Source organism: Mobula birostris, chromosome 6 (assembly GCF_030028105.1).
Source record: "Mobula birostris isolate sMobBir1 chromosome 6, sMobBir1.hap1, whole genome shotgun sequence".
In the NCBI taxonomy this organism is placed as follows: domain Eukaryota; kingdom Metazoa; phylum Chordata; class Chondrichthyes; order Myliobatiformes; family Myliobatidae; genus Mobula; species Mobula birostris.
Genome location: NC_092375.1, coordinates 196989963 through 197004280, shown reverse-complemented (window position 1 = coordinate 197004280; position 14318 = coordinate 196989963). Strand labels below are relative to the sequence as shown.

The following is a 14318-nucleotide window of genomic DNA, read 5'->3' as shown; positions in this document are numbered from 1 at the left end:
ATTTCCCTCAGTGGATAACCCCACCTGTCAAAGACCGGAGCTGCCTCCTGTTGGTACATCCGAACTTTGCTTCCTCAGAAATCCTCGTGATATTCTGCATGATTGCAAGCTGTTGAGCAGAAAGGACCGAAGTTGTGACACAAAGGCCAATTCTTCATGGGAGAGACAAAAGTCAGGAATAAATGCTTGTTGGTATACCTCATTTCTGTCAGAGGAATGTGGCCCAGGATGCATTTCTGCTCCTTATTTAACAACAGCTCATTCTGGTAAGAGGGGTATACAAGCAGTCTGCTCAATGCATCCATCTCAAAACTGCACTAGGACCAACCACTTTCAGATTGATTGGTTGCTACACTTACTTAATGTCTCACCAGTATAATGAAAGACAGTTATCAAACCCAGAGATAAAAATATCAATGCAAGTATCCCAAAAAGCTTCAAGGGCAGTTCAAAACTAAACGGAAGGACCTCAAGTGCTATAATCTGACTTGTAAGACTCCTTGTTTACTCCAATTCTGCAGCTTTTGCAACTCTTAGGAAAAATAACAGACTTACACTGCAATAATACAAGCTGAAGATACAATCCAGCAGAGTTCCAAAAGAGTGAAATGAAATTTCTTCAGTAGACAAAGGGACTCAGGATGGTTTGTCAGGCCCACAGTATACAGGTGTCCTCAAACTATGCTGACTTTACACAAGTGCATTACACAAATTACATGGAATCTCTTTTGTGGCAGAATTCTTTGGAACCGTTATTTTACTAGACAGAATATGCAGAGCCTGTAACTTTGGACAACTCAGTAGATTCAGAGTAAAACATGGAAAAGAGACCCTTCAGCCCAACTTGCCATGCCATGCATGGGTAATAATTAAACTCATGGAATTCCTACCAACTGAGCCAGTGATGAACTAAGATCAAACAAATGACAATGTGGATTAATCTTCAACATTAGTTGAATGTCAGCCCCAAAAAGAATCAAAGGGAGTCAATCTGATCAGAAGCATTTCCTATCAGCAAATCAAGTCACTTGCCACGTTTACGAAAGCACACAACTTGAAGGTCCAGTGTGCCAATTCATACACAGGAAAATAAGGACAATTCCAGAATGGATCTGCAAACATTGCAGAATCTTAAACCCAAAAGTCAAAAATTAGTTTAAAAAAAGACTTGCTTCAGACAAAGTGCTCCTTATGTTCAAAATATACCGACTGTCTGCAGACTGAGATATATATAGCAGGCAATGCAGAAATAAAAAAATTCACTACAGCAGTGACAACACCATAGAATGGAACCAAAAGATAAAATTAAGTAGAGGAGGTAGAAATTTTGGCAAGTTGTTCATGGCAAGAAACAGCATATTACCTGTATGTGAGAAGTAGAATTCCATCAGGTAGAGCAATTATGAATTGCAAGGTTGCAAGTATGAACATAAAGTAGTTAGGATAGCTAATTAAAACATCATTTGGGAAACAATGTAAAGAGAGGTTACACTTCAGCCATCTAAGGGTTGAGAGACCCCAACTGGTTTACAGAAGGATATTCTTTAAAATACAAGTTTGTGACAATCTTGACTGGGTGAATGAGCGAAAGATTCCTCTTGTGGAAGATTGTGAATTAAGCATCGGAACTCAGCCATTTAAGACAAGAAACATTTTCTTTGAGGGCTATGGTATTTGAAATGCTAACCCTCAAAATTAGACAGAGGTAGACAGATATTTGATGACCAAGGATGGAATGTGAAGAGCAACAGTGCTGAAAAAAAGTATTCACCCCTCTGGGAAGTTTTCATGTTTTATCGTTTTACAACATTGAATCAGTGTATTTAAATTGGCTTTTATTTTACATTGATCGACAGGAAAAAAAAACCTCTTTTGTGTCAAAGTGAAAACAGATCTTTAGAAAATGACCAAATTACAAAAATAAAATAACTGATTGCACAAGTATTCACTCCCTTTAATATGACACACCAAATCATTACTGGTTTCAGAAGTCACATAATTAGTTAAATGGAGATCACTGTGTTTCATCTGGTTGTGGTAAAAATACACCTATACCTGTCAGGAATTATATGCAGAATTAAAAGGGCTAGAACCTAACTGACTTATTGGGAACTTGGCAAGTTGTTCTGTGAGAATAATGTATGAACATTATTGTATGTTCCATGAGAAGCTTCTTGGTCTACCGTTCTATATGTGATAAAGATATGTATCAAAAGCTCCAAACAGTACTCTGGGCTCACTCGGCTGCAGATTTTCTCAAGCTTGGTGAGCAGAGACTGTGTTGCCAACTGAGAACGCAAGCTTGCTAATAAACAGTATGTACTTTTAAGTAAACTGTGTTTGACAGTTATTATCTGGGTCTGAACCTAAAAGCCTCTGGTGGAGAGGCAGATCGACATCTTGGTGCTGCGAGCAGGGTCCCAATATGTGGTAGACGCCTCGCCAAAATGAATAATAAGTGGATGGACGGACTGTTGGGATGAATCAGAAACGAACGGACCCACAAGGTAAGCTTTAACCTTGATTCCTCTCTGACAACTGTTTGTTACCTAATTTTAGCAGGGAAAATCCACTGACAAGACCCAAAAGGAATATTAAGATGAACGGATCGAGTCTCCCCAGAACACGATGGGTGCCCACTTAGATTGGGGGGGGGGGGTGGGGGAGCAATCCATTACTGAAAATAGACAAATATCCAGACAATGAAAAGAAACTGAGATGAATGTCATTCCAATTGTCTAAACGTTTGGGAAATGACAATTGGCCTGCAGGAGGTACACTTGAATTAAATTTAATACGGTAGGCAGAGCAGGGAATATGGAAAGGGAAGGCAGTGAAAGAGTACGGTCGCCTGATTGGTATGGAGACAAGAGTCAGAAATAAAAGACAGACATAAATTAACTTGTTCGACCGATAACGCTAAGCGAAGAGGGATAGATGTACGTGATAAAAGAGGCAATCCTAGAAGTTGGCAAGACTTGGGAGCGATTTGTGAAGACTGGGATAAGGGACAGAAACAGACAAAGGAGACAGAGAAAGAAATTGTATCAGAGAAGTAACATACTGGCCACGGAATAACGAATAAAGAGAAAAGGGAAACGGAAAATAAAAGTAATTCTGGGGTACGCTGCCTCTATCCAGACTTATTGACTGATTCCCCAAACGATACTGATGACGACTCCGAATGGGTAAGGCGACCAAAAATCCCGCCGCACTACCCACAACTGCGTTGGTGCCTGTTTTACCAGTCAGGTTCCCCACTCCCATATGGTTCTTGACCTGGTGCCTCAGTCACGAACCTGACTGTCACTGCAACACCACCAACCGACGTAGCTCCTCCAGAACAGCTGGGAAGCCCAATGCCCGTTTCTGCCTGCATGCACAGTCAGACTGGACCTTTCCCGGTCGGGACCCCTGAACGAGGGCCACTGGTTTTACCGGGACCGATACAGACTTGGTATCAATTGCCCATGAGGACCGTTCCTAACCCACAAGTCTGAGTGGCAGGACAAGCACCTACTGTGCAAATCCATAAACCCTGGACCCCTTCTGAATTCTGTGGTACACTGAATGCCACCCCCAACAAAAAGGCTGACGCCCCCCACCCAGGGGTCTGTAATTATTCAAGAACTGTCCTATTTATTCCGCTAACTCCCCAGATTTGTTCCCTCTGGCTATGGCTGCCTTTACTCTGACTGGACACAATTCACCACTCAGCTCAGACATGGCAACTATGTTAATTGCGTCTGGGCAAACCGAACCGTGGACGACTGAAAATATATTGGATGCCTTGTCTCACATTCTGGCCCCCTCCATAGATGTAACTAAGGTCTTAAGAGTATAAACCCAGAAAAGGTGAGACCCCTGATGATTTCCTAGAGCGCTTTAATGCCCTTTATTCTGCACGATCGGGAGATCCGCTGTACGCAGCAGGGAACCAGTCCCCACAATACTGTGCTCTCCTCCTCCAAGCCCTGCCCAGCAAGGTGACTGACAAGGTTAAAGTCAGCAATATTAACTGGTCAGAATCCACTCAAGCACATGTTAGTTAGGCTGTGAAGTCCTTTTGGGATAGTTCTGAAAATCAACCCCCCCTCCCCCAGAGTACATGCAACAAAGGAGACCCATTTCGTGTATTCCGCCAGGAGGCAGTCAGAGACTCACACAACCTCCTAATGCCTCATTTGCGCCACCTCCTCATCCTCTCCCCGCCTGTCTGGATGAATGCTACAATGGTGGCCGAATGGGACACTGGTGAGTGCCCCATGGGCCAGAGACACACACCTCAGTCTGAGCCTTGCCAAGCCCCCTTTTCCACTCATAACCCTTTTGCACGAGTCTGCCCTTGAGATGCCCATCCTCACCACCAAACTAGCTGACGAACCCCTCTTCACCCTCATTGTCAGCAGACATCCTTTACAGTCTACGGACGACACTGAGGCAACTTTCTCCTCCATATAACAGTCAACCGTCAGCCAACTCCGCCTACCACTTTCTAATAAGACCATCTCCCTCCAAGGATTTGAAGATTCTGTAATTAGTTACACTCACCAAGCCACTACCCACTTCCTATAACCTAGCATTCCCAAAGGAGGTCAAGTTCACTGTCTGTGGCAACATTGGGGTGAATATAGCGGCAAGGGATATACTGTGTGGTCTGGGATTGCAGATCGAATGCACTAACAAGGGCATATTGGTCCCTGACCCAGTTACAATGCCACAGTGTCCTAATTTTGCCCTCCCACAATGGTGGGTACTCGACCTAGATCCCTCAGTAATCCCATCTCCTGCCCCTCATGTTACTTTGGTCTACAATTCTTCCAGTAATCATTCAGTTAGAATCCTCCTACTCCTCTCTATTACAGCAGACCTGCTCTGTGTCAGTGATGGGAGATTCAGGGGGTGGCAGGAACTGCTCTTTTGGTAGCAATACATCCTATCTTGTGGAAACAGTCCCACCTCATTTTTTCACATATCACCCTTACTGTTGCGTGTGATCACAAACCAAAGGATCTGGGTTTTCTAGCCCGCATCCTTGTGGACCAGGCTAACCCTCAGTGCTTTACCATCCAAGGCTTTCCCGAAGGAATCATCCACTACTACCTCGAACCATATACCTTGACCGGCGTACTTGCTCGCCATCAGTCCACTATTCCAAAGAGCAATGTGGAACCCAAACTCTGGGCCTCTAGTAAAACAGAGGTGGGAAGGTTAACAATGACCTTGCCATTAGAGAAGGGGTAAAGTTACTCACTATTCCACATATCGCTCAAACTCGAGGCCGAGTCTGGTACTGAGCCCATGATCCGTTGTTTCTCACTACAGGGGATCCTAGTCCCATGCAACTCATGTCTCTGCAATACACCCATTTTCCCAGTGACATTCAGAATATCGCCTAGTCCAACCCCTCAAAGCCATTAACCATGTGGTTGCACCTATGCATGCTGCAGTGCCCAACCCTGCTACCATACTAAGTTGTGTTCCATCTGATGCCTCACTCTTTTCCCTGGTGGATTTGCAAAATGTTTTTCTCCATGCCAACTATAAAGGCCAGTAATATATATGGACCCGTCTGCCCCAGGGCTTCATTCACTCTCCCACTATTTTCTCCCAGTGTCTATAGTTTCAACTGACCACTTTCACGCCCCGTTCCTGGGTATGGCCATCTCTGCTTCCGATAGATCCCTCATCTCAGGACATATAATCCCCATTGTTAATACCTCATCCTCCACTACACCGACTCAGATGTGCAAATTCCTGGACCTTGTCAATTTCTGCCGCACTAGGATTTCCGATGTTGCCTCACCCGTTATTCCTCGCCGAGGAGTCTTGCATTCCTCGCCCAAATGCAAGACTCCCTTTCAACTCTCAGCAGGCCCAAAAGGATTTTGCTTCCCTCTAGCAAGCACTGATATCGCACCCCTATATATCACCGTTTTGCACTCTATGCCACAATCAAGCACGGGGGGGGGGGGGGGGGGGGGTGTCACCACTGTCCTTTCCCAGATCCATGGGGATCGACAACGGCCTGTCACCTTCTTCTGCAAGAAACTCAATCCAGTAGCTTCAGGCTCACCTCCCTGCAGTATATATGGTTCTGGCCACAAGTAACATTAACTTGCACCAGCCAGTGGGCATACTCACCTCTCATGACACAGTCACCCTGAACATCCGCCAAACTCAAGACCATATGCAGGCCTGCCACATTAGATATGAGGTCCTTCTCCATTCCCCCCCCTCTTCTACTGTGAACTCAGCCACTCTTTCAGAATGCCCAGCTGACTGTCTAGATTCACTGCCCCAAGATAGTGCAACAATAAATCATCAATTGACAGAAGTCCGACCTGACATGACTGACGTCCCCCTCGCTACGCTAACCCGGACTTAGTCTTCTACGTCCTTTATGGACAACCAAGGCCAGCGCCGTACAAGATATGCTGTTGTTTCCGACATAGAAACTGTGGAGTCCGCTTCCTTTCTTCCTCCTCACTCGGCGCAGCAAGCTGAGCTCTCTGCACTCAATACAGCATGCATCCTAGCCATTGGGAAATCAGCCAACATTTTTTTACAGACTCTTGATATGCCTTTGGAGTTGCTCATGACTTCAGCTAACTTTGGAAAGCTAGGGGTTATATCACCTCCTCTGGTATGCCCATCACTAATAAAGTTTACATTGACAACCATTTGTCTTCCTTCACAATTGGCCGTTATTAAACGCTCTGTACGACTGAGACTGACCGTGGAAACGACAGAGCTGACCCAGCTGTGAAAGAAACTGCTCTCACCGGAGCACTGACTGCTCTCCAAATGGCAAACTGAACCCCCCCCCCCCAACCTGGGAATCAGCTGGATGTTTTTACTCACCGATCGAGGACCGCTGGCTTACTCCTGCCTGTCAGGTCTGCGTATCTGAAACTATACTGGGCTATATTGTAGATTTTGTACATACCAATACTCACCTTGGCAAGGAGGGAATGGTAAGGCAATGTTTGGAATCATGACTGAGCCCTGACCTGGAGAAAGTAGCAGAGAATGTTGCTAGACCATGTCTGATATGCCAAGAACATAATCCAGGAAAAGGCACCCTGTGCCCAAAGGGATATACCCCAGTGCCAAGATACCCTTTCTGCCAACTATGTGATTTTATCAAATTACCACGTGTGCACTGTTATAAGTATTGTCTTGTAATTCTTGATGTTTTTAGTGGATTGAAGCATGTCCCACCACAGATAACCAATTCTTCCAGTCATCCCCACTCCCCTGTCTTCTCCCCATACCCTTTGATGCCCTGGCTAATCAAGGACCTATCACTGCCTTAAATACACCCAATGACTCGGCCTCCACAGCAGCTCATGGCAACAAATTCCACAGATTTACCACCCTTTGACTAAAGTAATTTCTCCGGATCTCTCTTCTAAATAGACATCCTTCAACCCTGAAGTCCTGCCCTCTTGTACCCTACCGTGGGAGATAACTTTGCCATTTCTCATCTGTTCAGGCCTTTTAACATTTGGAATGTTTCTATGAGAAACCCCCTTCTCCTGAACTCCAAGTAGTACAGCCCAAGAGCTGCCAGACATTCCTCCTATGGTAACCTTTTCATTCCTGGAATCATTCTCATGAATCTTCTCTGAACCCTCTCCAATGTCAGTATATCCTTTCTAAAATAAGGAGCCCAAAACTGCACACAATACTCCAAGTGTGGTGTCGCGAGTGCCTTATAGTATCTGACAAGGGCTCTCATTTGGTGGGCAAGATGAATAGCCAGCTATGCCAGGCTCTGGGGATTAAACAGACATTCCATTGCCCCCACAGACTGCAGGCTGCTGGCCTGATTGAAAGGGTTAATGGGATGCTGAAAAACAAATCGGCTAAATTAGGAGAAGAAACTGGTCAAAATTGGCTCAAGGTGCTGCCGACAGTCTTGTTCCAGATGAGAACTCATTATCAGACTAAACATGGGTATGTCGGCAGCTGAAACAGTACATGGCAGACTTAAGAACCCCCTGGACGGCTGCATTGCAGACCCCAACATTACTGAGATGGACCTGAAGCAAATGTTGAATGAAATTACAGGGTACATCCTGGCACTAACCAATTCTCTCCAGGTCTTGCATTCGCAGGTGAAGGAGGCTCACCAGGAAGGCCAGGAACTGGAAAGTGAAGATTGAGTTTGCCCAGGAGACTTTCTTTTTGTAAAGAACCATCTTAGAAAGAAGCTTGAGCCTTGCTGGAAAGGGCCCTACCAAGTGTTACTGACTACTCCGACGGCAGTCAAATTACAAGGACTTCCGAAATGGACACATTAAACGTGTGCAATCATGACGAAGCTATTACTGTCTATACTTGTATTGTAGTAACCAAGTCAAACACCTTCCTGTTGCTTTGCTGTAGTTATGCTGGTAAAACTATAGCAAAGCAACAGGAAGGTGTTTTGCCTGCTGGGTATGTGCAGCGATTCCTCCCCATGGGAAGATAGGGGTTCCCCTAATAAGTCATTCCACTGAACAGTAGTGAACAACAGTCAGTCTAGGACTAGTGAGGCCCAAAATTGCACCAATGATGCAACTGGAGAGGGTGGGTGCCACTGCTTTGATGGTTGGTACATTTGTCCCACCCTGGAAAAAGCCATCCTACGGGGAGGTGGCCTTCCACCATTGTCAGATCCGACCAACCTATCTGCTACTGTAATTTCAAAGGTAAGGGGACTTACCTTCTGGGCAATAGTACCTGTGCCATTTACACAACGGCCAAACCACTACGCCCCCTGAACGAAACTCAATGGGTTTGCAGGGAAAGGGCCTACTTGTGGCTCCCAGGAGATACAGCCAACGGGAAAGCAGAGATCGGATGGTGTGCTGCTTCCCAACTGGATGGTTCTTTTGCCCTACACCCTCAGGGATATTAATACAAAGAGTCCCCCCAGAAGAAAGAGGACCTCAGAGGGACCGAGGTGCAAATGATGAGGATGGAGACTACGATGATGCAGAAAGCCATTCGGCCTATCCCAAGGGTTACTATCCATCCTTACATGAATATGAAAATTAAGATGTAATGACAAAAGGAGGGAATGAGGAATTATATGCAAATTAAAAAGGGCTAGAACCGAACTGACTTATTGGCAGCTTGGCAAGCCGTTCTGTGAGAATAATGTATAAACAAAAAAAGGGTTTGTTCCACAAGAAGCTTCTCAGTCTACCCTTATCTTTACGTGATAACAATGTATATCAATAGCTCCAAACAGTATTCTGGGCTCACTTGGTTGCAGATGTTCTCAAGCTCGGTGAGCAGAGACTGTGTTGCCAAATGAGAATGCAAGTTACCTAATAAACAGTATGTAATTTTAAGTAAAGTGACAGGTATTCCCTGGGTCTGAACCTAAAAGCTTCTGGTAGAGAGACAGATCGACATCTGGAAGGTCCAACGGCTGGTGAGTCAGCATCCTGGCAAAAACTACACCATGAAGACAAAAGAATGCTCTAAGCAACTCCACAAAAATATTATTGAAAAGCACAAGTCAGGAGATGGATAAAAGAAACTTTCCAAGTCACTGAACATCCCTTGGAGTACAGTTAAGTCAATCATCAAGAAATAGAAAGAACATGGTACAGCTGTATATCTGCCTAGAGCAGGGCCTCCTCAAAATCTGAGTGACTGTGCAAGGGGACTAGTGAGTGAGGCCACCAAGAGACCTGTAACAACTCTGGAGGAGTGAACTTCAGTGGCTCGGGTGGGAGAGCCTGCATGCTTCACTAATAGCAGTTTTATGGGAGAACGCCACTGTTGAAAAAAAAACTCACATGAAATCTCGGCTAGTTTGCCAAAAGGCATGTGGCAGACTCTGAAGTCAGCTGGAAGAACATTATATGGTCTGATGAATGCAGCAAAATACAGGGAAATCCTGATGCAGTCTGCTAGAGAACTGCAACTTGGGAGAAGATTCATTTTTCAGCAAGACAATAACCAAGGATAAAGCCAAAGCTGCACAGGAATAACTTAAAAACAAGGTTAATGTCCTGGAGTGTCCAAGTCAGAGTCTAGACTTCAATCCAATTGAGAATTTGTGGCCGGACTTGAAAAGAGCTGCTCCCTCTCTATCCCCATGCAATCTGACAGAGCTTGAGCAATTTTGTAAAGAAATGAGGAAAAATTGCAGTGCCCAGATGTGCAAAGCTGATAGAGACCTATCCGCATCGAAACAAGGCTGTAATTGCTGCTGAAGTACACCTGCTAAATACTGACTGGGGGTGGGGGGAGAGAGGGAGTAATTATGCGATTAATGTGTTATCAATTGTAATAAATTTAGACCGATTTGTAGAAATTTGTTTTCACTTTGACACAAAAGATTCTTTTCTGTTGTTCAGTGTCAGAAAAGCTGAAGTAAACCCACTGTAACTCAATGTTGCAAAACAATAAAACATGAAAACTTCCAGGGGGATGAATACTTGTATAGGCACTGTATGGTATAGGCACTGTATGTTAGTTTTGTTCACCGTGGCCTATAGTCTATTATACAGGAAAGAGAAGGAAGTGATCAGATCATCCTTACTAGCTAAGGGAGAAAATTTCAACCCAATGTCCCATTTATTGGCAGAACATACAGAAACTTACTGGTGAGAATGGTTGAATGAGCAGCTGCAGGAAAAAGTTACTGTTCTTGCATAGAATGGAACCCAATAAACTCAGCAACTTCTTTCACCTTTGGATTTTCATTTCCTTCACCACCACATTCAAGTAATAGGACAAATAGTTCAGCATGATGTCAGTGCTGTTATCAAAAGCTTGTGTAATATGTTGTACAGCAGCTCTCGAGTTCCAGCAGATACCAAATGCAAGCACAAGTCTCTTTGAAATGAAGGACTCTATCACTATCACTCTTTATCACTTGAAGGACTAGTAAGTGACAAATTCAGATGGCCCCCATGCTGCATCACTGAAGTGCTGTTCTTGGCCGATGGAAGAAACAAGGTACAAAACAATGACCCTACAATCAAGAGCAACACAAGATCTGCACTCTTGTTTTCCTCTTCCAAATACTTGTTCTATGCAAAACCCCCATCTTGAAATGCTTCAAAGTGCTTCAAAGGCTACAGAACACATAAAATAACCCTTAAGCTGTCGCTCATCCCTAGTACTTCTAATGACTTCAGCCTACACTGAATTTTTTAACCTTTCTGTTAATTGGCAATCTACTTGAAAGACCATTTAATTAGAATCCTTAACTGTACATGTTCAACCTTTAATGCATATATCGAGAGCATGGAAGAAATTCTGTTAAGCGTACATACAACTAGCAAATAGTGCTGTAGAGACATACAAAGATTAATCCGGAGACCAAACAAAACTGCAAGAAAAATGATCAGCCAATGGGGATTTAAAACTACATGTAAATGGATGTTTCCTGGTGACAAGTTTTATGTGAGCAGCTTCTAATGCACCAGTGCACTTGGCAATGCATAGGTTGGGCAACTGAAAACATTCACTCATTTGCGTACTGCACAAAAACCCAAAAAGCTCAATATGTTGATTCATAATACGCACTCCAAACTATAAAAACTTAACACTAAAATCAACTCATTGTAGGTAAATGAGATCCTACTGTCAGCAGTGTGGATGATTTTTCTAATACATGCTATATGAAGTCATAAGATTTGATAAATAAAATATACCTCAAAACTTAAGGATCATATAATTCAACATCATGGCTAGATAACAAGACAACTATTTTAACACTGACAAACTGCAGTCAAAGTATTAACTAAAAAGTTAAATATGTAATTAAACTAGCGGGTCAAACAAACTTTTACAAATTCTTTCAACATTCAGCCCACAATTGGTTAAAACTAAAATTTGTTCGAAAGTAAAAATTAAAAACACTTACATTTCTATGAAACCTTGTGAAAGAATGTTGCATATAAAATCTGTGCATATAAACAATTGCAGTGTTGATAGTTAACTGAGAGCTATAATGTGTGTCAAGGAAAGTGTGCTACAATAAAAAAATAAAAATTTGCTTCAAATTTTAATGAAATTGATAACGTAATTCAAAAATAAAGGTACTTAAACAAGGAGAACTAAAGATCATGGGCACAATCAATAGAAAACAATTCTAAAACGTTGAATTTGAAATATACAAATCACTGATATTAATCGATAACTTACAACACTAAATACATCTTGGTCTAACTAATGCAGCAGGTTTACTTGATCCATTTCTTTGAAATGCGAAGATCTCCAAGGTCACTCAGTAAGACCCATGTTTTAATTCAAATTACTGCTTGTACTCTTATGAGATAATTTATGGAATGAATCATGGCCTGCCCATATGATTTTAGCATGTATTTACTTAGTGACAAAACAAAATCTCCCATAGAAACCAACAGACTGAAGAAAATAATTCAAGCAACAAGGCAGGGTTAGAGATTAAGATTTTATCTATACTGAGATTGCAGATAATTTTATATATTTTTGAAAAACTGAAGTTGTTAGAAAGATGTCAACTTTGTATGGAGCTACTTAATCATGTGCACGATTAAAGAAAATAATTGTAGCTGTATAACAGTAGGAATGCACCTTTACATTTTTAGCAACTGAATAACTATTGCTGCACAAAGCTCACAAAATTGGTAAATCAACCTGGTACTCCAATCTTGCAAAACAAGTCAGCCTCAATACTTTAAAAATAATTGATACAAAACGTTTGCAGATACAAGCTGCAAGCAAAATAGGCACAAATCATAACCATGTGATCAGCAAAATTATCAGGAACTATGTCAGGATTAACAATCTGCACCGACCATGCAGTTTGTTAATAAATGTCACTCAATAAAGCTTTTCCTCCATTATTAAACTAGGTATTTTTAAAATATGTTTCGAAAAGAAAAAGAAACACAGCCAACCAAGCATCTCTATTTACCACAAATCACTTTGGAAAATTACACAAAACATCTCCAAATAAACATGGTCAGCTGAGATCACAGTTCACGTGTTAAACAATTAAAACCAACAGTATCTCTATTTCTTTTATTGGTCATGGAGAGGTGGATGGAGAGGTGGATGGGGGAGGGGGGATAGAGTGTTGCAGGAGAGAAAATGAAATATTTCCAGCAAAAGCCTGAATACAGACATGATGGGTCAACAAGCCTACTTCTGCATCACCTCATATGCAAAACAAAGGATATATACCAAATGACACATAGGTAGCGATGTTTCAAGTCTAGAGTGAAAATCAAATATTCCTCTAATTTATCAAAACAACGAAAAAGACCAGTGTCATTAATGTAAAAAAGTCTCAGCTGTTGGTGCAAATTCACACATTCTAACTTTAACAAATTGTCATAAAGCATACATAGAAACCACGCAAACACGAGGAATCCTGCAGATGCTGAAAATTCAAGCAACACACATCAAAGTTGCTGGTAAACGGCAGGCAGTATCTCTAGGAAGAGGTACAGTCGACGTTTCAGGCCGAGACCCTTCGTCAGGACCAAAACGTCGACTGTACCTCTTCCTAGAGATGCTGCCTGGCCTGCTGCGTTCACCAGCAACTTTGAGGTGTGTTACAGAAATCACGTGCAGTTTATGCCACCGAAATCACCAACTACACCAACAGAAAAAATTACTATCTCGCCAGAGAACTAAAAACGAAATACTCCGTATGCTGGAAATATAAATTAAACATTGAAGATGGTTTAAAAGCGTCATAGATCATGCAGCATTTGCGGAGAGAATCGATTTCATCAGAGGCAGTTTTAATCAACAGTAGACCATAATCTTTAAAAAAAAACTCATCATGGATGCTCTGACCTACAATTCCATTAGCTTATTTTAAATAAACTTCGCGTAAAACCTTGTAAATGCTAATTTTTACACATTTAAAGACATCTGCTAACTGGAGGAAAGGGATTTCTCTCTGATTCATCGACCGAAGCATGGCGTCGTGAACATTATTCCGCCGGTCTGACCCGGCAGCCATGTTGTCTTTTGTGCCTCTTGGTGCACCACCTGTTCCTGTTCCTGTCCCAGTTCCACTCTGCCGGCCTCTCCGCGCACCCCTCTCCCCTCCCTTCCCAACTACCCACACAGTTAAGTCAAATTAAACAACCCGCAAGGCCGAGCTAAAGGATTCCTCCTCTCAGCAGGAAACCGCAACACGGTGCCGCCAAGCCCCGACGACAAGGCGCGGTGGATGCGGCCCGGTTTCCCGTTGAGAAAAGGCCGCTTTCCCCGCAGAGGCAAGGGCTTCAAACCAGCGTGGGCCCTGCCGCCCAGAGGGCCAGGTTGAGCCCGCTCGGCCGCCTACGCCGAGTGCCCGGGCC

General features: G+C 43.1%; 1 protein-coding gene across 3 annotated transcripts in view; it reads right to left on the bottom strand.

Annotated features, from left to right (window-relative positions):
* Positions 1–14318, bottom strand: part of ccnt2a (cyclin T2a) — a 39051-nt gene that overhangs the window by 24459 nt on the left and 274 nt on the right. For all 3 annotated transcript variants that reach the window (XR_011886464.1, XM_072262156.1, XM_072262157.1), the window contains exon 2: positions 11882–11963. Coding sequence is in view for 2 of the 3 variants with exons in the window: in XM_072262156.1 (XP_072118257.1) it covers positions 11882–11963 (82 nt within the window). In the remaining variant the exon portion in view is untranslated. The remainder of the gene's footprint in view (positions 1–11881; positions 11964–14318) is intronic.